The 24,671-nt window shown below is 42.5% G+C and overlaps 1 protein-coding gene across 1 annotated transcript; it reads left to right on the forward strand.

Moving 5' to 3' along the window:
- The first annotated feature begins 399 nt into the window (after positions 1 to 399).
- On the forward strand, positions 400 to 21,918 carry LOC120037104 (myelin-associated glycoprotein-like). The gene is made up of 5 exons (XM_038983279.1): positions 400 to 418; positions 549 to 722; positions 16,748 to 17,134; positions 17,263 to 17,568; positions 21,635 to 21,918. The coding sequence occupies exons 1-5, from the start codon at positions 400 to 402 to the stop codon at positions 21,916 to 21,918; spliced, it is 1,170 nt and encodes a 389-aa protein (XP_038839207.1).
- Positions 21,919 to 24,671: the final 2,753 nt, after the last annotated feature.

Consider the following 24,671-nt stretch of genomic DNA (forward strand, 5'->3'; position numbering starts at 1 on the left):
GGTAAAAACTATTCCTGGAATCAATACAAAACTATTATTTCTGCTGTGTTTGTGCTTTTGCATATGAAAACCCTCACAGTGCATTCAGAAGGCCTTTCTAAATGTCTTCCAGGAGGAGAAACTTGAGGCTCCACGATGGACTTGAAAGGACGGACAATACACAGGGACAGGTGGCAATAAGGCTACACTTTCAAACCATCTACAAAGTGTATCTAAGGAAGTACTGAATTAATGCTGAAACTATCCAAAGCCATGAGGTTAACATAATTTTAGAGCAAGTTCAGGGGAGATGAACAAACCGAAAGCAATGCCACATCCTGTAAGAATATGGAATGATAACAGAATAGCTGTTGGACTTTGACAGTTTTTTCTTTAGATTGGAGCTCATTTGTTGACAAAATGAAATTCTTTACTCCAGGTCAGTCTAATTTACATTTTCGTTGACATCCACTCAGTATGTGTTGTGTAACCTGCTGACCTTAGAGTTTTACACATGGACTGAGCTTAGAGCTTTACACCTGTTCCTCTCTCTGGTTGTCTCTCCACAGAACTCCCCAGTAATACAGTTTGTGCTAACCAGGCCACAGCCGGAGAGGAACCAGAGGAACGTGCAGAAGACCAGCCTGAAGAGATCCACTACGGTGACATAGACTTCTCCAAACTACTACGACCAAAGACCACCCCAGCTGCAGCCCAGGACAGGGTCAGGGACAGGAGAGTGAGTACGCTGAAGTCAATGTGACCAGGAGAGGGGCCCAGGAACCACCTCTTAACAACCTAGATGGGCTTTATGCACAAGTGAATAAATAGAGGTGCATGTTAACTTTCCAATTGGTATTAAAGTGTTTTATGTACGTATTGTCATTGTGTATCTGTTTTCTATTGGTACTTTGTTACATTGATAATTGTGTGCTCTATGATTATCTGCATATTTGTAGAATTTGCTGGCATGAAAAGTCTTTAACTGTTACTATAGTGTTGATATGATGATGTAGGATACTCTTTATTTCGGACCATTTATTTTGAGTGTTGAGTTCACAGAGCATCTGTTTAATGGGCTCCAGTAGAGAGGAACTGCTGAGTTCACTAGCCAAACTGAAGGCAGTTTAAGTCCATATAAAGTCAATGATGACTGAGGAGAGAAGATACAGTTAGTTGGAGAGACAGTGGTCGATACCAAGACTAGGAAGTTGGTGAAGGAAGTCTACATTACGGCAGAATGGTGTTAACATCTAGTAGTCATTGTTCTCTTAATATTTTGTGCAGTTACCAGACTAACAATATAATCTACTTTCAGTTTATACAGTTGAAGTCGGAAGTTTACATACACTTAGGTTGGAGTCATTAAAACTCATTTTTTCAACCACTCCACTCCACACATCATTTCTTGTTAACAAACTATAGTTTTGGCAAGTCAGTTAGAACAGTTAGGACATCTTCTTTCTGCATGACACAAGTAATTTTTCCAACAAATTGTTTACAGACAGATTATTTCACTTATAATTCACTGTATCACAATTCCAGTGGGGCAGACGTTAACATACACTAAGTTGACTGTGCCTTCTAACAGCTTGGAAAATTCCAGAAAATTATGTCATGCCTTTAGAAGCTTCTGATTAACATCATTTGAGTCAAAATGAGGTGTACCTGTGGATGTATTTCAAGGCCTACCTTCAAACTCAGTGCCTCTTTGCTTGAAATTATGGGAAAGTCAAAATAAATGAGCAAGACCTCAGAAAACAAATATAGGACCTCCACAAGTCTGGTTAAATTTCCAAATGCCTGAAGGTACCACGTTCATCTGTACAAACAATAGTACGGAAGTATAAACACCATGGGACCATGTAGCCGCCATACCGCTCAGGAAGGAGACGCGTTCTATCTCCTAGAGATGAACGTACTTTGGTGCGAAAAGTGCAAATCAATCCCAGAACAACAGCAAAGGACCTTGTGAAGATGCTGGAGGAAACAGGTACAATAGGTATCTATATCCACAGTAAAACGAGTCCTATATTGACATCATCTGAAAGGTCGCTCAGCAAGGAAGAAGCCACTGCTCCAAAACCGCCATAATAAAGCCAGAACTACGGTTTGCAACTGCACATGGGGACAAAGATTGTACTTTTGGAGAAATGTCCTCTGGTCTAATGAAACAAAAATAGAAACTGTTTGGCCATAATGACCATCGTTATGTTTGGAGGAAAAAGGGGGACGCTTGCAAGCCGAAGAACACCATCCCAACCATGAAGCATGGGTTGGCAGCATCATGTTGTGGGGATGCTTTGCTGCAAGAGGGACTGGTCACTTCAAAAAATAGATGCCATCATGAGGGAGGAAATTATGTGGATATATTGAAGCAACATCTCAAGACATCAGTCAGGAAGTTAAAGCTTGGTCTGCAAATGGGTCTTCCAAATGGACAATGACCCCAAGCATACTTCCAAAGTTGTGGCAAAATGGCTTAAGGACACAAAGTCAAGGTATTGGAGTGGCCATCACAAAGCCCTGACCTCAATCCTATAGAACATTTGTGGGCAGAACTGAAAAAGTGTGTGCAAGCAAGGAGGCCTTCAAACCTGAATCAGTTACACCAGCTCTGTCAGGAGGAATGGGCCACAATTCACCCAACTTATTGTGGGAAGCTTGTGGAAGGCTACCCGAAACGTTTGACCCAAGTTAAACAATTTAAAGCTAATGCTAACAAATACTAATTGAGTGTATTGTAAACTTCAGACCACTTGGAATGTTGATGAAATAAATAAAAGCTGAAATAAATCATTCTCTTTACTATTATTCTGACATTTCACATTCTTAAAATAAAGTGGTGATCCTAACTAACCCAAGACTAGGGAATTTTTACTTGGATTAAATGGTCAGGAATTGTGAACAACTGAGTTTAAATTTATTTGAATAAGGTGTATATAAACTTCCGACTTCAACTGTATCTATTTAGAATTATCTTGTCAGTTTTTATATTGAGTGTTAAATGAACAAAACAATTGAGGCTGAATGTATTGGATGTTTATTAATTGCACTGTAATAAAACCTTTACATTCCAATTTCCATTACATCTTTTGGTCTTTTGTGTCCAACATTTTACATATCTCATGAAAATGGATTAAATTTAGATTTGTGTCACTGTCTACACACAATGTGGAATAATGTTTTTAGACATAAAATTGAAGAGATATTAATTGTCTCAAGTCAATATGTATTCAACACCTTTTCTATGGCAAGCTTAAATAAGTTCAGGAGTAAAGATTTGCTTAACTTGTCACATTTTTTATTTTTTATTTTTTTATTTCACCTTTATTTAACCAGGTAGGCTAGTTGAGAACAAGTTCTCATTTGCAACTGCGACCTGGCCAAGATAAAGCATAGCAGTGTGAACAGACAACAACACAGAGTTACACATGGAGTAAACAATAAACAAGTAAATAACATGGTAGAAAAAAAGAGAATCTATATACAATGTGTGCAAAAGGCATGAGGAGGTAGGCAATAAATCGAATAAATACAATTTAGCAGATTAACACTGGAGTGATAAATCATCAGATGATCATGTGCAAGTAGAGATACTGGTGTGCAAAAGAGCAGAAAAGTAAATAAAAAAGCAGTATGGGGGGTGAGGTAGGTAAATTGGGTGGGCTATATCCGATGGACTATGTACAGCTGCAGCGATCGGTTAGCTGCTCGGATAGCAGATGTTTAAAGTTGTTGAGGGAGATAAAAGTGAGTTGCATGGAAACCCTCTGTGTGCAATACTAGCATTTAACATGATTTTGAATGACTACCTCATCTCTGTACCCTACACATACAATTATCTGTAAGTTCCCTCGGTCAAGCAGCGAATTTCAAACAGATACAACCACAAAGACAGGGAGCTTTTCCAATGCCTCACAAAGAAGAGCACCTGTGGTAGATGGGTAAAAATAAAATACATTTGACATATCCCTTTGAGCATGGTGAAGTTATTAATTACACTTTGGACGGTTTATCAATACACCCAATCCCTACAAAGATACAGGCGTCCTTCCTAACTCAGTCGCCGGAGAGGAAAGCAAACGCTCAGGGATTTCACCCACAGGAGGTTAGTGATACCTTAATTGGGGAGAACGGGCTCCTGGTAATTAAACACAAAGCTATTTTGTAAGTGACATCGACATCCACTTTTTCTGGCCACTAAGCTCAGGGTACAAAATGCTGTCTTCGAACCCTAGTTAGGAGAGCATTTTCTTAACAAATACATCCAACAGGTTTTCCATGTGTTTGATTCCATTCCATTTGCTCCGTTCCAGACATTATTATGAGTTGTCTTCCCCTCAGCAGCCTCCACTGATTTCACCATAACGCCAATGGTGACTTTAAAACAGTTACATAGTTTAACAGCTGTGATAGGAGAAACTGAGGATAGATCAACAACATTGAGTTACCCCACAATACTAACCTAAATGACAGAGTGAAAAGAAGGAAACATGTACAGAATAAAAATATTCCAGAAAATGCATTCTGTTTGCAATAAGGCACTAAAGTAAAACTGCAAAACATTTGGCAATGAAATTCACTCTATGTCCAACACAACATATCACTGAGTACCACTCTTCATATTTTCAAGCATGGTGATGGCTGCAATATGTTATGGGTATGCTTGTCATCAAGTGTTTTAGGATGAAAATAAATGGAATAGAGCTAAGCACAGGCAAACTCTAGAGAAAACCTGGTTCAGTCTGATTTTCAAAAGACACTGGGACGCAAATTCACTTTTCAGCAGGACAATAACCTAAAACAAAAAGCCAAATATACACCAGTGTTGCTTACAATGACAATATTGAATGTTCCTAAATGTCCAAGTTACAATTTTGATCGGCTTGAAAATCTATGGCAAAAATTGAAAATGGCTGTCTAGCAATGATCAACAACCAATTTGATAGAGCTTGAAGAATTTTGAAAAGAATAATGTGCAAATAGTGTACATTCCAGGTGTGCAAAGCTCTTCTAGACTTACCCAGAAAGACTGATTCTAATGTAACTAGTTTACTTCCGTCCCTCTCCTCGCCCCTACCTGGGCTCGAACCAGGGACCCTCTGCACAAATCAACAACTGACACCCACGAAGCATCGTTACCCATCGCACCACAAAAGCCACGACCCTTGCAAGATTGAATCCTACTAATATTGAATCCCACTACACCAGCTCCGACGCTCGTCGGATGTGGCACGGCTTGCAAACTATTACGGACTACAAAGGGAAGCCCAGCGGCGAGCTCACACAAGCCTACCGGATGAGCTAAATTACTATGTGCGCTTCGAGGCAAGAACCACAGAAGCATGCATGAGAGCACCAGCTGTTCCGGATGATTGTGTGATCACGCTCGCCCATAGCCGATGTGACTAAGACCTTTAAACAGGTCAACATTCACAAAGCCGCAGGGCCAGATGAATTACCAGGATGTGTAGTCCGAGCATACACTGACCAAATGACAAGTGTCTTCACTGACATTGTCAACCTGTCCCTGGCCGAGTCTGTATTACCTACATGTTTCAAGCAGACCACCATAGTCCCTGTGCCCAAGAACACCAAGGTAATCTGCCAAAATGACTACCGACCCATAGTACTCATGTCTGTAGCCAGGCTGGTCATGGCTCACATCAACACCGTTATCCCAGAAACACTAGATCCACTCCAATTTGCATACTGCCTCAACAGATCCACAGATGATGCAATCTCTATTGCAATCAACAATGCCCTTTCCCACTTGGACAACAGGAACACTTACGTGAGAATGCTGTTCATTGACTACAGCTCAGCGTTCAACATCGTAGTGCCCTCAAAGCTAATCACTAAGCTAAGGACCCTGGGACTAAACACCTCCCTCTGCAACTGGATCCTGGACTTCCTGATGGGCCGCACTCCAGGTGGTAAGGGTAGGCAACAACACATCTGCCTCTCTGATACTCAACATGGGGTCCCTCAGGGGTGCGTGCCTAGTCCGCTCCTGTACTCCCTGTTCACCCATGACCGCGTGGTCAAGCACGACTCCAACACAATCATTAGCTTTGCAGACGACACAACAGGGCCTGATCACCAACAAAAATGAGACAGCCTATAGGAAGGAGGTCAGAAATCTGGCAGGGTGGTTCCAGGACAATAACCTTTCACTCTAAGTGATCAAGACAAAGGAGATGATCGTGGACTACAGGAAAAGGAGGGCCGAGCATGCCCCCATTCTCATCGATGGGGCTGAGGTGGGGCAGGTTGAGAGCTTCAAGCTCCTTGGTGTCCACATCACCAACAAACTATCATTGTCCAAACACACCAAGACAGTCGTGAAGAGGGCATGACAGCACCTATACATCCTTCAGGAGACTGAAAAGATTTGGCGTGGGTCCTCAGATCCTCAAAAAGTTATACAGCTGCACAATCGAGAGCATCCTGACTGGTTGCAACACCGCCTGATATGGCAACTGCTCGGCCTCCGACCGCAAGGCCCTACAGGGGGTAGTGCTTACGGCCCAAGCTTTCAGCCATTAAGGACCTCTATACCAGGGGGTGTCAGAGGAAGGCCCTAAATATTTTTTATTTATAATATTTGTTTCCTTTGTTTCCTATATTTTTTTCTTTTTTCTCCACAATTTCATGCTATCCAATTGGTAGTTACAATCTTGTCACATGACAAGGAGCTGTGCATCCTTCAAAACACAACCCAACCAATGGCCAACAATGCCCGCTTAACCTGGAAGCCAGCCACACCAATGTATCGAAGGAAACACCATACATCTGGCGACCGTGTCAGCATGTATGCACCCAGCCCACCACAGGAGTTGCTAGAGCGCGATGTGACAAGGACATCCCTGCCGGCCAAACCCTCCTCTAACCCGGACGATGCTGGGCCAATTGTGCGCCGCCCAATCGGTCTCCCAGTCACGACCAGGTGCGACAGAGCCTGGACTTGAACCAATAGCACAGCTAGCACTGTGATGCAGTGCCTTAGACCACTGTGCCACTCAGGAGAACACCAAAAGGCTTCTAAACAGCTTCTACCGCCATAAGACTGCTGAATAGCTGATCAATTGGCTAGCCGGACTACTTGCATTGACCCCCCCACCCCCTTTTTTTATTCTGTTGTTTATTATCTACGCATGGTCATTTTACCCCGACCTACATGTACATATTACCTCAATTACCTAGACTAACCTGTACCCCCCGCACATTGACTCGGTACAGGTACCCCTGTTTATAGCCACGTTATTGTTATTTAATTGTTGCTCTTTAATTTGTATACTTTTGTTCAAGCAGAAATTTGCTTCCTGCAACACAAACTCAAAAAAGTTATGGGACACTGTAAAGTCCATGGAGAATAAGAACATCTCCTCCCAGCTGCCCACTGCACTGAAGATAGGAAACCCTGTCACCACCGACAAATCCACTATAATTGAGAGTTTCAATAAGCATTTTTCTACGGCTGGCCATGCTTTCCACCTGGCTACCCCTACCCCGGTCAACAGCACTGCACCCCCCCACAGCTACTCGCCCAAGCCTTCCCCATTTCTCCTTCTCCCAAATCCAGTCAGCTGATGTTCTGAAAGAGCTGCAAAATCTGGACCACTACAAATCAGCCGGGCTAGATAATCTGGACCCTTTCTTTCAAAAAAATTCTGCTGAAATTGTTCCAACCCCTATTACTAGCCTGTTCAACCTCTCTTTCGTGTCGTCTGAGATTCCCAAAGATTGGAAAGCAGCTGCGGTCATCCCCCTCTTCAAAGGGGGGGACACTCTTGACCCAAACTGCTACAGACTTATATCTATCCTACCCTGCCTTTCTAAGGTCTTCGAAAGCCAAGTCAACAAACATTACCGACCATTTCGAATCCCACCATACCTTCTCCGCTATGCAATTTGCTTTCAGAGCTGGTCATGGGTGCACCTTAGCCACGCTCAAGGTCCTAAACGATATCTTAACCGCCATCGATAAGAAACAATACTGTGCAGCCGTATTCATTGACCTGGCCAAGGCTTTCGACTCTGTCAATCACCACATCCTCATCGGCAGACTCGACAGCCTTGGTTTCTCAAATGATTGCCTCGCCTGGTTCACCAACTACTTCTCTGATAGAGTTCAGTGTGTCAAATCGGAGGGTCTGTTGTCCGGGCCTCTGGCAGTCTCTATGGGGGTGCCACAGGGTTCAATTCTTGGACCGACTCTCTTCTCTGTATACATCAATGATGTCGCTCTTGCTGCTGGTGAGTCTCTGAACCACCTCTACGCAGACGACACCATTCTGTATACTTCTGGCCCTTCTTTAGACACTGTGTTAACAACCCTCCAGGCGAGCTTCAATGCCATACAACTCTCCTTCCGTGGCCTCCAATTGCTCTTAAATACAAGTAAAACTAAATGCATGCTCTTCAACCGATCGCTGCCTGCACCTGCCCACCTGTTCAACATCACTACTCTGGACGGCTCTGACTTAGATTATGTGGACAACTACAAATACCTAGGTGTCTGGTTAGACTGTAAACTCTCCTTCCAGACTCACATCAAACATCTCTAATCCAAAGTTAAATCTTGAATTGGCTTCCTATTCCGCAACAAAGCATCCTTCACTCATTCTGCCAAACATACCATTGTAAAACTGACCATCCTACCAATCCTCGACTTCGGTGATGTCATTTACAAAATAGCCTCCAATACCCTACTCAATAAATTGGATGCAGTCTATCACAGTGCCATCCGTTTTGTCACCAAAGCCCGTTATACTACCCACCACTGCGACCTGTACACTCTCGTTGGCTGGCCCTCGCTTCATACTCGTCGCCAAACCCACTGGCTCCAGGTCATCTACAAGACCCTGCTAGGTAAAGTCCCCCCTTATCTCAGCTCGCTGGTCACCATAGCAGCACCCACCTGTAACACGCGCTCCAGCAGGTATATCTCTTTGGCCGCCTCTCCTTCCAGTTCTCTACTGCCAATGACTGGAACGAACTACAAAAATCTCTGAAACTGGAAACACTTATCTCCCTCACTAGCTTTAAGTACCAGCTGTCAGAGCAGCTCATAGATTACTGCACCTGTACATAGCCCATCTATAATTTAGCCCAAACAACTACCTCCTTCCCTACTGTATTTATTTATTTATTTTGCTCCTTTGCACCCCATTATTTCTATCTCTACTTTGCACATTCTTCCACTGCAAATCAACCATTCAAGTGTTTTACTTGCTATATTGTATTTACTTCGCCACCATGGTTTTTTTTTTTTGCCTTCACCTCCCTTATCTCACCTCACTTGCTCACATTGTATAAAGACTTATTTTTCTACTGTATTATTGACTGTATGTTTGTTTTACTCCATGTGTAACTCTGTGTTGTTGTATGTGTCGAACTGCTTTGCTTTATCTTGGGCAGGTCGCAATTGTAAATGAGAACGTGTTCTCAACTTGCCTACCTGGTTAAATAAAGGTGAAATAAAAAAATTAATTGTTTTTTTTTGTAAATATTTGTATTAACTCGTATTTTTCTAGAAACAGCATTGTTGGTTAAGGGCTTGAAAGTAAGCATTTCACGGTAATGTCTACACCTGTTGTATTCAGCACGTGAAAAAATAACATTTGATTTGATTTGATTTGATGTTAAGTATTAAGTATCGCAGTATGCCGTGTGTACAGTGAGCTCCAAAAGTATTGGGACAGTGTCATTTATTTAACTTTTTCATCTCTGTACTCCATCACTTTGGATTTGAAATGATACAATGACTTTGAGGTTAAAGTGCAGACTATCAACTTTCATTTCAGGGTATTTTCATCCATATCGGGTGAACCGGTTAGATATTACAGCACCTTTTGTACATTGTCCCCCCATTTTAGGGGACCAACAGTATTTGGACAAATTCACTTATATGTGTATTAAAGTGCAAAAAGGTTTAGTATTTGGTCCAATATTCATAGCAATGGCTACATCAGGCTTGTGACTATTCTGTTTGTGTTTCAGATTATTTTGTGCCCAATGAATGGTAAATAATGTATTGTGTTATTTTGCAGTAACTTTTATTGTAATTAAGAATATAATATATTTCTAAATTCATTATTGTGGATTCTACCATGATTATGGTCCTGAATTGTGAAACATTATGAGTGAGAAATATCATATATCACCCCCAAAAATGCTAACTTCCTCTGTCATTGCCAAGGTGAGAGGTTAGCATGTCCTGGGGGGTGATATTTGTTTGTCTGTGAACAAAAGAGAAGAGAAGTCGTTGATAAGGTCAATCATGAATCAATCAGGTTTAATACAAGTTGCAACAGGGAGACAACATCCAGCATAGAAGCAGAGACAATGTCTGATTGGCCTCTTGGAGACAGGCCCTTTATTTCCTAATCAGACCAACAATTGTTCTGTAAACACCATCCTCTTGAAGACAGACCCTTTATATCCTAATCAGACCAACAAATGTTCTGTAAACACCATCCTCTTGAAGACAGATCCTTTATTTCCTAATCAGACCAACAAATGTTCTGTAAACACCATCCTCTTGAAGACAGATCCTTTATATCCTAATCAGAACAACAAATGTTCTGTAAACACCAGCCTAAGAGGCTTGTAGGAAGTCAAAACCAAAGGCAGTGGCTTTGTTAACTACTACAGAATCAGTATTTCACAGAATACAATAACAATCAGCGTGTCCTCGGTCCTTGTACCTCCAGTCTGGCGTCAATCACTATCAACAGTTATGAGTTTAATCCGTAACATACAGCATTGAGTCTAGTGACCATCAACCCAAGTGTTACAAACAGCACACTGGAAATCATGTTACAGAAAGGTCAAATATATAAATATGCTGAACATTATATGAATCATTCTAAACTGAATCTGAACTTAACTCATCTTAAATATCCCCATTACATGTCTATTTTTCATGTGTGTATTGTTGGGAGCTATTTTGTGTCTGTTTTTATTTTGAGTGTTGTTCAAGAGACACACATGAGGCTGCATTTGAGGTTGTTCATTAATTGCACTGTAATAAAAACCCACCTGCTGGGTAAAGTACGTCCTCAGCTCCTGGGTCTCCTTCTCCCAGAAGGCCTTGTGCAGGTCGAACAGGGTTTAGAATAGAAGGGATACAGCTTTTTGTCAAAATGAACTTTTCCTAGCAAATGTAGGAGAACTTGTGCAGCAGGTTGGGAGAATTAACGTAGCAGGTTAGGATAATTGAATAAGGTAAGAAAAAGGGTTAGGGTTAGCTAAAATAAAACAACATCAACTTAAGAACGTCAATTTGACAAAAGCTGTGTCCCATCTAGACATGACCGTCGAAGAAGTACACCTTGCCCTGCAGGTCGATGGCTCCCTCCTGTGGCTCCCAGCCCACCATGCTCCTCTTGGCAGATAGAAGTGACGTAATGAAAGAGGAAGTGGGTGCAAGAGAAATGGAGGAGTGTGTGATAATCCATAAATTACAATTACAGTCACTCTGTTTCTGACAAAGTCTGTTTTTCGTGTTGAAAGATAATGTGAGAACCGGGTATCTTTTACTGAACTCAAATTTAACTAAGCAAGTTGGATGAAAGCAAGTTGGATGGATTTTGGTTCATGATGTAGCTACATTTTTTAAAATCCTGGGAGATTGAGGAGAGGGAGATGGTTATATTGCTTAAGGTTTCTGTTGTTGTATCAAGGGTGGACTTGATTATTTGGGGGCCTGTAACACAATGCTGTTAAGGGGTCCCCTTCCCCATAAAAGGGTTATTTACCCCCCACCCCCACACATACATTAACTGCAATGAATATTATAATCCCACAATGAAAATATATTGTGTATACGTGTCCATTTCGGGCAGTAATGAAATGTATAGGCCACAAAAAGCTGTTGAGTCAGTGGCTGACCCACACAATGTGTTAAGAATCAGTCAGTGGGCAGCTGGGCTCCATTTCATTTGAAACTGGTGAAACATGACTAAGGCCACCTCTGCAATGTTTCAAGTGACTGAAACTAATTGTTCTGGAGTAGAAGGTTCATTAGAAAATGACAACGTTCTAAACACTTAAATTAGCATACCATGTTTTCACAACTGATGTTGACACCCAGCACATAGACTATTCAACATCCTGTTATATAAATGCACTTATTAGGAAGTATGTCACTGATGAGATGTGAGATGTGCCACATGATTTTCAGCACTTTAGTTTGTCAGAACAAACTATGGGTGTGTGACAGTGTCTCCCGTGGACCGTTTACATCATTGTAAGGCAAGTGACAACTACTTCACTATCTTATCTTCATATTTTAATGTTCACACTAAATGAAGGAAATTAATTACAAGTAATGAGATTCAAAATGTTCAATGTACGGCTGTTAGTTCATGTATTAGCTATACAACTTTAGTACCTACGTGATGTATGGACTAAAGCTTCAATGTGATACAGTACATGTCATGTGACTTACTATACCAGGAAGTGAATGTTTGTACTGTTTCAGGTGATCAGTAGTATGTCACTTACTATAACAGGAAGTGAATGTTTGTACTATTTCAGGTGATCAGTTGTGTGTCAGTTACTTTAACAGGAAGTGAATGTTTGTACTGTTTCAGGTGATCAGTAGTATGTCACTTACTATAACAGGAAGTGTATGTTTGTAATGTTTCAGGTGATCAGCTGTGTGTCAGTTACTATAACAGGAAGTGTATGTTTGTACTGTTTCAGGTGATCAGTTGTGTGTCAGTTACTATAACAGTAAGTGTATGTTTGTACTGTTTCAGGTGATCAGTAGTGTGTGAGTTCTCACATGGCTTGTCCTGAGAACATGTTTTTTCTCATTGTCCTCTTTATGTCAGGTGAGTCTTCCACACAACAACAACTAGTTATGAGTCAGACATAAAGGAATAACCACAAGTCATTATATTTTATGGGATGTGCTATATAACTGTGTTGAAAAGTTAATTCGTTAATTGTCTGGATTCAAACAGTCCTGTGAAAAAGTATTTTGCATATAGTTGATAATGAATGTTATCAGATATTCAATCAAAAGCTGATATTAGATCAATGGAACCTGAGTGAACAAATAACACAACAATGACATACTTATTTCATTTATTTCTTAAACAAAGTTATGTAACACCCAATGCCCCTGTGTGAAACAGTAATTGCCCCCTTACTCTCCATGACTCCAACCATACAATTCATGTAGTTGTTGATCAGCCTCCCACATTGCTGTGGAGGAATTTTTGTCCACTCTTCCTTGTAGAACTGATTTAACTCAACGACATTTGTGGTTTTCAATCATAAACTGCTCGTTTCAAGTCCTGCCACAATATCTCAATAGGGATTAGGTCTGGACTTTGACTAGGCCATTCAAAACCTTTACATTTGTTGCTTTTTATCAATTTTCATGCTGACTTGATTGTGTGTTTTGGAATGGTGGCACAACCAGTTATTGAGAGTAAAGGGAGAAATTACTTTTTCACACAGGGGAATTGGATGTTGCATAACTTTGTTAATTAAATAAATTAAACAACTTTAACTATTTGTTTGTTATTTGTAAACCCAAGTTCCCTTTATCTGATAGTAGGTTTTGGTTGAAGATCTGATAACATTCAGTAAATAAAGAAGCAAAAATAGAGAACCAGAAAGGAGGTAAATACTGTTTCATGTCACTGTACAGTATGTGAAACCGACGTCAGTGTGCAGCTAACAGTATAGCTTCCACCACTGTCCCCATCCCCATACCGGGCTCAAACTAGTGGTCCTCTGCTCACAAACACATGTCACCTCACTCCTTGACAACATACCGACCAATTGAAAAATCACCTGTATATAGAAATAAGTTCATATTATTATTATTGGGAGAGACTGTACCAGTGATGTGTATAAACCCTGGATCGCTGATGCTATGTAACGGCCAATGAGAGACTTTAAATCCACCGGTCTCTATATATGGTACTCCCCAGAAGAAGCAGTCCTCCATAAGAATTAATGGAATTCTACAGTATTTCAATAAAATATTTCAAGGACAAAATTACATGTATTTAAGTATTTTGTTGAAGATGGGACAGAAAAGTTAGTACTCTATAAATACAATACTTTAATATCTTTACATGTTTATCTTTTATTTGTTATGTTCAGGTCATATAAAAAGCATGAGCTGGAGCACACTCAGAGAAAATGACTTATTGTAGAGGTGCTGACTAACGGTGAATACACTGTAAGCTATAAAAACAAAGAGAGTTGCACACTCTATATATATAAACTCCCAGTAATGTATTGGGTAAAACACCAACGTTTCGGCATCACTGTGCCTTCTTCAGGGTAAAGCCATGAATGCTTAATCAGGTTATGTAGACAAACAGTGCAATTAGTGCAACCAATGACAATAGTGAGGGGTGTGTCATAATTATGAGATTAATTGGAATGAATTGAGTGAAACTGTTAAAAGACAATAGTTTACAGCATATTGAATATATTAGCCTATTGTTACATTAACATTAGCATAAGATTAGCATCAACATAAATGATTGTTTAATTTAATTTCACATATATTTAATTGTTTCCAATATCATTAAATGTTGTTGAAATGTAATCTTTTGGTTAATCCATAATGCATAATAAGCATCATCAACAGGGGGAACATATTGGTTGTACGCTGATAAACTGTAGAAAGAATATATTCATTTATAAGACTTCTTTATAAAAAATAATTGTTCATTAGAAGGGACTGAGACCAAATTCAATTTTAAGACAGTAGGGGACAATGTTTTTAAATACCTCCTCTCCTTGGTAGACCAACATGCTCAATGCGTGTGTATATGAGTGTGTATTTGAGGGAGCAGATGGGACGGTTAGCTTCAACAAAGTGAGCTGCTACTGGATAGTCAGTGTTCTTACACCTGATTGAGCTGCGGTGTTCAGCTCTGCATTGTTTTAATTGTCTTTTCGTTTGTCCTACGTTGGCTTTTCCACATGAACAGGTGATGAGATAGATCACTACCTTTGTCTTGAAAGAGATGATACCCCTAACAGGGATTTTTCCACCTTCATTAAATGTTGATAAAATGTAATATCTTGGTTCATCCATAATGCATAGTAAGCATCATCAACAGGGGGAACATATTGGTTGTACTCTGATAAGCTGTAGAAAGAATATATTCATTTATAAGACCTCTTTATAAAATAATTGTTCATAAAAAGGGCTTGAGACCAAAGTCAATATTCTGACCACTTGGGGTCAATGTTTTTCAATAGGAAATCCAGTAGTCCTCCCTCTGTCGTAGTAGGATCTCCATGTTACCTCCTCTCCTTGGTAGAGCAACAGGATCAATACCTGTGTATTTGAGGGAGGAGATGGGATCAACCTGTGTTGCTTCAACAAAGTGAGCTGCTACTGGATAGTTAGTGTTCTTACACCTGATTGAGCTGCGGTGTTCAGCTCTGCATTGTTTTAATTGTCTTTTCGTTTGTCCTACGTTGGCTTTTCCACATGAACATGTGATGAGATAGATCACTACCTTTATCTTGCAAGAGATGATACCCCTAACAGGGATTTTTCGACCAATATCTGGGTGTCTGTAGAAGGGTGTGTTTGTAGTGCTATTGCACTATGAGCATGATCCACATTTGTAGTTCCCATTTGGAATGGGTGTCAAGAGTGTCTGAGTGGGCTCAGGGGGCAGGTCAGATCTCACAAGCTATCCCCAATATTGCGCCCACACTTATAGACCACCAGTGGGGTTTCTATGAAGAGGTGTGATTTTTTTGTTGTCTGATTGCAGAATATGCCAGTGCCTTTTCAGGATTGCTTTCATTTTTTCTGAACACTTGGTGTACTTAGTGCAAAAGACTGTTGCGTTGTTTCACTTCTTTGGTTTAGTTTTTAGAAAAACCTCTTTTGGTTTTTGAGATATTTTCATCATTGCAGGATCAATACTTTTTTAGCATTGCTGTCAAAATCTGACTGTTGGCAACAGATTCATTTAACCCTGAATAACTGGCTATATGGGAGACCATTCCTGAGGGGAAGGGGATGCATACTATCCCCACGTAGCAGGCTTTTGAGGTCTGTTGGCTTTGTGTACAGGTCTGTATGTAATGCATCATTCCCTTTGATGATCCATAAGTCCAGGTAGTTTATTTTTCTCTCATCAGTCTGCATGGTGAATTTGAGATATTCAGAGCTCTCGATTAGCAGAGTTTGGAATTAATTTAGTTCCTGCTGACTTCCTTCCCAGAGCACAAAGACATCATCTATGTATCTCTTCCATGAGAGGATTTTAGAGAGTAGGGGGTGTGTCTCTATGTTTTGTAAATGAGTGCATCCTCAAATTGTTCCACATACAGGTTCACATAGTTGGGGTCAAAGGGGGAGCCCATGGCTACACCCTGAATTTGAAGGAAAAAGTCTGACTCAAAGATGAAATAGTTATTGGATAATACCAGTTCAGTGAGTTACAAGATGTGATCATTGGCTGGAGAAAGGGTAGGGTCTCTCTGTTGAAGGAAGTGTTGCAGTTTTACAAAATATAATTGAAAGTTTGTATTAAGGTGTCTGTAATAGAATATACTTGTCTAAAACGAATGGAGACATTAATAAATGCATTTCTATATCTTCCAACATCTGTTTTACAATGGAGGAGGAGTAACAAGATGGCTATGCAGTGGCTTCCAAACAGCGGCCCCTGTCAGTCATCTAGACTTGATACATATCACTGGTCTGTACGGAAAATATATCAGAACCTCCCTGATGTTGTCCTTTATGTTGCAGGTGTTTTGGCCTGTTTTGGTCAACGAGATTTGAACACCACAATGCCAGATAGACTGGATGTACTGACTGGCTCCTGTATGCAAATCCCATGTTCATTTGATATTCCTGACCAAAATAAGTATACATTTAACAGCACAATACCAACCTCTGGAGTGTGGATTAAAGAAAACCCATACTTTGGTGGGCGTCCGGACAGTGTGATATTTAACAGTAGTAAGATAGTCAACATATATCAAGGGAAGATAACTGGAAAGATGTCCCAGAAGAACTGCACCACAGTCTTCTTCAATGTAACCACCAGTTACACTAATAGATACTTCTTCAGGATTGAGAGTCAACCATTCCGTGCAACAGATCCTGATAAGTCTGTTGATATAGTTGTCAGAGGTAAGAGACAATTTAACTTTTAACCAACTATTTCTTCCAACTCATATTCCTTGCATCAAGGATAAGAGTAGAACAAGAGGATAATTTAACTATTAGTGTAAAATATCTTTATCTGCAATGTATTACAGATTTGCCTTCCAGTCCCATCCTTACTGTCTCAGGTGAGGTGAAGGAAGGGACCTCTGTCAGTTTTAACTGCTCTGCTGTCGCTCCCTGTCCTGAACACCCCCCTGAGCTGACATGGACTCTCCCAACACAGTTCACAACTGAGAATCAACTGCAGGAGAATCCAGACCAAACCAAATCAGTTCTCTCCACGGTGACCTTCACTCCATCATACCTTCATCGTGAGAAGAACATCACTTGTACTGCAGTCTACCCAGTAGGGGCAAGCAACAAGACAGCTGAACATAACATGATGCTTAATGTTTCATGTAAGATTTAATCACCGGTTCCTGTAGAATAGATACATTTACATTTAAGTCATTTAGCAGACGCTCTTATCCAGAGCGACTTACAAATTGGTGCATTCACCTTATGACATCCAGTGGAACAGCCACTTTACAATAGTGCATCTAAATCTTTTAAGGGGGGGGGGGGGGGGTCAGAAGGATTACTTTATCCTATCCTAGGTATTCCTTAAAGAGGTGGGGTTTCAGGTGTCTCCGGAAGGTGGTGATTGACTCCGCTGTCCTGGCGTCGTGAGGGAGTTTGTTCCACCATTGGGGTGCCAGAGCAGCGAACAGTTTTGACTGGGCTGAGCGGGAACTGTACTTCCTCAGTGGTAGGGAGGCGAGCAGGCCAGAGGTGGATGAACGCAGTGCCCTTGTTTGGGTGTAGGGCCTGATCAGAGCCTGAAGGTACTGAGGTGCCGTTCCCCTCACAGCTCCGTAGGCAAGCACCATGGTCTTGTAGCGGATGCGAGCTTCAACTGGAAGCCAGTGGAGAGAGCGGAGGAGCGGGGTGACGTGAGAGAACTTGGGAAGGTTGAACACCAGACGGTCTGCGGCGTTCTGGATGAGTTGTAGGGGTTTAATGGCACAGGCAGGGAGCCCAGCCAACAGCGAGTTGCAGTAATCCAGACGGGAGATGACAAGTGCCTGGATTAGGACCTGCGCCGCTTCCTGTGTGAGGCAGGGTCGTACTCTGCGGATGTTGTAGAGCATGAACCTACAGGAACGGGCCACCGCCTTGATGTTAGTTGAGAACGACAGGGTGTTGTCCAGGATCACGCCAAGGTTCTTAGCGCTCTGGGAGGAGGACACAATGGAGTTGTCAACCGTGATGGCGAGATCATGGAACGGGCAGTCCTTCCCCGGGAGGAAGAGCAGCTCCGTCTTGCCGAGGTTCAGCTTGAGGTGGTGATCCGTCATCCACACTGATATGTCTGCCAGACATGCAGAGATGCGATTCGCCACCTGGTCATCAGAAGGGGGAAAGGAGAAGATTAATTGTGTGTCGTCTGCGTAGCAATGATAGGAGAGACCATGTGAGGTTATGACAGAGCCAAGTGACTTGGTGTATAGCGAGAATAGGAGAGGGCCTAGAACAGAGCCCTGGGGGACACCAGTGGTGAGAGCACGTGGTGAGGAGACAGATTCTCGCCACGCCACCTGGTAGGAGCGACCTGTCAGGTAGGACGCAATCCAAGCGTGGGCCGCGCCGGAGATGCCCAACTCGGAGAGGGTGGAGAGGAGGATCTGATGGTTCACAGTATCGAAGGCAGCCGATAGGTCTAGAAGGATGAGAGCAGAGGAGAGAGAGTTAGCTTTAGCAGTGCGGAGCGCCTCCGTGATACAGAGAAGAGCAGTCTCAGTTGAATGACTAGTCTTGAAACCTGACTGATTTGGATCAAGAAGGTCATTCTGAGAGAGATAGCAGGAGAGCTGGCCAAGGACGGCACGTTCAAGAGTTTTGGAGAGAAAAGAAAGAAGGGATACTGGTCTGTAGTTGTTGACATCGGAGGGATCGAGTGTAGGTTTTTTCAGAAGGGGTGCAACTCTCGCTCTCTTGAAGACGGAAGGGACGTAGCCAGCGGTCAAGGATGAGTTGATGAGCGAGGTGAGGTAAGGGAGAAGGTCTCCGGAAATGGTCTGGAGAAGAGAGGAGGGGATAGGGTCAAGCGGGCAGGTTGTTGGGCGGCCGGCCGTCACAAGACGCAAGATTTCATCTGGAGAGAGAGGGGAGAAAGAGGTCAGAGCACAGGGTAGGGCAGTGTGAGCAGAACCAGCGGTGTCGTTTGACTTAGCAAACGAGGATCGGATGTCGTCGACCTTCTTTTCAAAATGGTTGACGAAGTCATCTGCAGAGAGGGAGGAGGGGGGGGGGGGGGGGGAGGATTCAGGAGGGAGGAGAAGGTGGCAAAGAGCTTCCTAGGGTTAGAGGCAGATGCTTGGAATTTAGAGTGGTAGAAAGTGGCTTTAGCAGCAGAGACAGAAGAGGAAAATGTAGAGAGGAGGGAGTGGAAGGATGCCAGGTCCGCAGGGAGGCGAGTTTTCCTCCATTTCCGCTCGGCTGCCCGGAGCCCTGTTCTGTGAGCTCGCAATGAGTCGTCGAGCCACGGAGCAGGAGGGGAGGACCGAGCCGGCCTGGAGGATAGGGGACATAGAGAGTCAAAGGATGCAGAAAGGGAGGAGAGGAGGGTTGAGGAGGCAGAATCAGGAGATAGGTTGGAGAAGGTTTGAGCAGAGGGAAGAGATGATAGGATGGAAGAGGAGAGAGTAGCGGGGGAGAGAGAGCGAAGGTTGGGACGGCGCGATACCATCCGAGTAGGGGCAGTGTGGGAAGTGTTGGATGAGAGCGAGAGGGAAAAGGATACAAGGTAGTGGTCGGAGACTTGGAGGGGAGTTGCAATGAGGTTAGTGGAAGAACAGCATCTAGTAAAGATGAGGTCAAGCGTATTGCCTGCCTTGTGAGTAGGGGGGGAAGGTGAGAGGGTGAGGTCAAAAGAGGAGAGGAGTGGAAAGAAGGAGGCAGAGAGGAATGAGTCAAAGGTAGACGTGGGGAGGTTAAAGTCACCCAGAACTGTGAGAGGTGAGCCGTCCTCAGGAAAGGAGCTTATCAAGGCATCAAGCTCATTGATGAACTCTCCGAGGGAACCTGGAGGGCGATAAATGATAAGGATGTTAAGCTTGAAAGGGCTGGTAACTGTGACAGCATGGAATTCAAAGGAGGCGATAGACAGATGGGTAAGGGGAGAAAGAGAGAATGACCACTTGGGAGAGATGAGGATCCCGGTGCCACCACCCCGCTGACCAGAAGCTCTCGGGGTGTGCGAGAACACGTGGGCAGACGAGGAGAGAGCAGTAGGAGTAGCAGTGTTATCTGTGGTGATCCATGTTTCCATCAGTGCCAAGAAGTCGAGGGACTGGAGGGAAGCATAGGCTGAGATGAACTCTGCCTTGTTGGCCGCAGATCGGCAGTTCCAGAGGCTACCGGAGACCTGGAACTCCACGTGGGTCGTGCGCGCTGGGACCACCAGGTTAGGGTGGCCGCGGCCATGCGGTGTGAAGCGTTTGTATGGTCTGTGCAGAGAGGAGAGAACAGGGATAGACAGACACATAGTTGACAGGCTACAGAAGAGGCTACGCTAATGCAAAGGAGATTGGAATGACAAGTGGACTACACGTCTCGAATGTTCAGAAAGTTAAGCTTAAGTTGCAAAAATCTTATTGACTAAAATGATTAAAATGATACAGTACTGCTGAAGTAGGCTAGCTAGCAGTGGCTGCGTTGTTGACTTTGTTTGAAAGTGTAGCTGGCTAGGTAACCTCGATAGCTGGCTAGGTAACCTCGGTAACTGGCTAGATAATTAGTCTAAACTACACAATTATCTTAGATACAAGGACAGCAAAGACAACTATGTAGCTAGCTAACACTACACTAATCAAATCGTTCCGTTGTAATGTAATAGTTTCTACAGTGCTGCTATTCGGTAGAAGTTGGCTAGCTAGCAGTGTTGACTAGGTAGGAGAACGGCAGCGCGGCGGACAAAAATAGCTGGCTAGCTAACCGATAATTACTCTAGACTACACAATTATCTTAGATACAAAGACAGCAAAGACAACTATGTAGCTAGCTAACACTACACTAATCAAGTCGTTCCGTTGTTCCGTTGAATGTAATAGTTTCTACAGTGCTGCTATTCGGTGGCTAGCTGGCTAGCTAGCAGTGTTGACTACGTTACGTTACGTTAGAAAGACGAAAATAGCTGGCTAGCTAACCTAGATAATTACTCTAAACTACACAATTATCTTTGATACAAAGACGGCTATGTAGCTAGCTAAGATCAAACAAATCAAACCGTTGTACTGTAATGAAATGAAATGAAATGTGATACTACCTGTGGAGCGAAGCGGAATGCGACCGGAATCGCGTGCGACCGGAATAGTAGGAGATCATTCTATCATGTTTTCACTGATGATTGTAATAGAGTGGTTTGGATGAGGCTATTCAATATACCATATCCAGATACATTCTAAATGAACCCCTCTCCCTCAGTCTCTCCTAAGGACACCTCGGCCTCCATCAGTCCAGCTGATCCAGTATCAGTGGGCAGCTGTGTTAATCTGACCTGCAGCAGTACAGCCAACCCTCCTGTGACAACCTTCACCTGGTTCAAGATCAGTGGGGGTAATTTAACACAGGTAGCATCTGGACTGAGTTACACCCTCAATGTGACTATTGGTGATGGAGGACTGTACTTCTGTGAAGCAAGAAATAGTCACGGCTGTGGCAAGTCAAAGGAAGTGCAGCTGGCTATTAAAGGTAAAACGGGAACGTAGGGCACAATCGTATGTTAGATACTCACTATATATTCAAAAGTATGTGGACACCCCTTCAAATGCGTGGATTCAGCTATTAAAGCCCCACATGTTGCTGACAGGTGTTTAAAATCGAGCACACAGCCATGCAATCTCCGTAGACAAACATTGGCAGGAGAATGGCAACATTCACTACCGAGTTCCAAACTGCCTTTGGAAGCAACTGCAGCACAATAACTTTGTTGAGGGCTTCATGAAATGGGTTTCCATGGCCGAGCAGCCGCACACAAGCCTAAGATCACTATGTGCAATGCCAAGAATCAGCTGCAGTGGTGTAAAGCTCACTGCCATTGGACTCTGGAGAAGTGGAAATCTGTTCTCTGGCGTGTTGAATATACGATTCACCATCTGGCAGTCCGGTGGACGAATCTGGGTTTTGACGGACTCCAGGAGAATACTACCTGCCCCAATGCATAGTGCCAACTGTAAAGTTTGGTGGATGAGGAATACTGGTCTGGGGCTGTTTTTCATGGTTTGGGCTAGGCCCCTTAGTTCCAGTGAAGAGAATTCTTAACGCTACAGCATTCAATGACATTCTATATTCTATATTAATGCCCATGATTTTGGAATGAGATGTTCGACGAGCAGATGTCCACATACTTTTGGTCGTGTAGTGTACTTTAGAGTTCTTTTTGTGAGAAATGACCATAATATGTTCTGTATTTTCAGAGCCAAAAACCTCAATGGTTGTTGGGGTTGCAGCAGGAACTCAGGGGGCCTTTTTGTTCATCAGCCTGATCAGTGTTTTTGTATGGTAAAAACTATTCCTGGCACCAACGCAAAACTAGTTTATTTCTGCTGTTTGTGCTTTTGCGTATGTAAACCCTCACAGTGTATTCAGAATACCTTTGTAATTGTCTTCCAGGAGGAGAAACTCTAGGCTCCACGATGGACTTGAAAGCACAGACAATCCACAGGGACAGGTGGGAATAAGGCTCAACTTTCAAAACCATCTACAAAGTGTATTTAAGGAAGTACTGAATTAATACAGAAACTATTTAAAGCCATGAGGTTAACATCATTTCAGAGGAAGTTTAGGGGGAGATGACCACACCGATAGCAATGCCACATCCTGTAAGAACATGGAATGATAACAGAATAGCTGTTGGACTTTGACAGTGTTTACTGGCAAAATGTAACTCTTTACACCTGTCAATTTTACTGACATTTTCATTGACATCCACTCAGTATGTGTTGTGTAACCTGCTGACCTTAGAGCTTTACACCTGTTCCTTTCTCTGTGTTCTCTCCACAGAACTCCCCGGTTGGGACAGTGTGTGCTAACCAGGCCACAGCCGGAGAGGAACCAGAGGAACCTGCAGAAGACCAGCCTGAAGAGATCCAATACGGTGACATAGACTTCTCCAAACTACGGCCCAAAGAGACCCCAGCTGCAGCCCAGGACAGGGTCCAGGGACAGGAGAGTGAGTACGCTGAAGTCAATGTGACCGGGAGAGGGGACAAGGTACAACACCGTAACAACCTAGATGGGCTTTATGCACAAGTGAATTAAAGAGGTGCATGTTAATTATTTTTCCAATGGGTATTAAGTGTTTTTATGTACAGTATTGTCATTGTGTATCAGTTTTCTATTTGTACTTTTGTTACATTTATAATTGTGTTCTCTTTGATTATCTGCATATTTGTAGAATTTGCTGGGATGAAAAGTGTTTAACTGTTACTATAGTGTTGATACGATGATGTAGGCTACTCTTTATTTTAGACCATTTATTTTTAGTGTTGAGTTCACAGAGCATCTGTTTAATGGGTTCCAGTATAGAGGAACTGCTGAGTTCAACTAGCTTACTGAAGGCAGTTTAAGTCCATATAAAGTCAATTATGACTGAGGAGAGAAGACACAGTTAGTTGGAGAGACAGTGGTCTGATACAAGACAGGAAGTTGGTGCAGTAAGTCTACATGACGGCAGAATGGTGTTAACATCTACTAGTCACTGTTTATCTTAATATTTTGTGCAGTTCCCAGAATAACAATATAATATATTTTCAGTTCATATCTATTTAGAAGTTGTTGTGTCAGTTTTTGTGTTGAGTGTTAAATCAAAGAAACAATTGAGACGGAATTTAAGGTTGTTTATTAATTGCCCTGTAATTAAAACCGTTACATTCAATTTCCATGAAATCTTTTGGTCTTTTTGGTCCAACATTTAACATATCTCATTAAAATGGATTAAATTGAGATTTTGTGTCACTGTTCTACACACAATGTGGAATTATGTTTTTAGACATAAAAATGAAAAGCTGAAAGTCAATATGTATTCAACACCTTTTCTATGGCAAGCCTAAATAAGTTCAGGAGTAAAGATTTCCTTAACTAGTCACATGAGCTGCATGGATTCACTTTCTGTGCAATACTAGTGTTAAACATGATTTTTAATGACTACCTCATCTCTGTACCCCACACATACAATTTTCTGTAAGGTCCCTCAGTCAAGCAGCAACTTTCAAACAGATATAAACAGCTTTTCCAATGACTCACAAAGAAGGGCACCTGTTGGTAGATGGGCAAAAAGAGCATGGCGAAGATATTAATTACAGTTTGGAGGGTTTTTCAATACACCCAATCACTACAAAGATACAGGCGTCCTTCCTAACTCAGTCGCCGGAGAGGAAGGAAACCGCACAGGGATTTCACCCACAGGAGGTTGGTGGCACCTTAATTGGGGAGAACGTACTCGAGGTAATGGCTGGAGCAG

This window comes from Salvelinus namaycush, unplaced genomic scaffold (genome assembly GCF_016432855.1).
Source record: "Salvelinus namaycush isolate Seneca unplaced genomic scaffold, SaNama_1.0 Scaffold1567, whole genome shotgun sequence".
In the NCBI taxonomy this organism is placed as follows: Eukaryota; Metazoa; Chordata; class Actinopteri; order Salmoniformes; family Salmonidae; genus Salvelinus; species Salvelinus namaycush.

Bases quoted from the DNA above. Each gene is read 5' to 3' on its own strand.
- LOC120037104 (XM_038983279.1), top strand. The intron at 723-16,747 runs GTACGCTGAAGT...TTTATGTTGCAG, and splicing joins GGTCAGGGACAGGAGAGTGA to GTGTTTTGGCCTGTTTTGGT. The intron at 17,135-17,262 runs GTAAGAGACAAT...AATGTATTACAG, and splicing joins TGTTGATATAGTTGTCAGAG to ATTTGCCTTCCAGTCCCATC.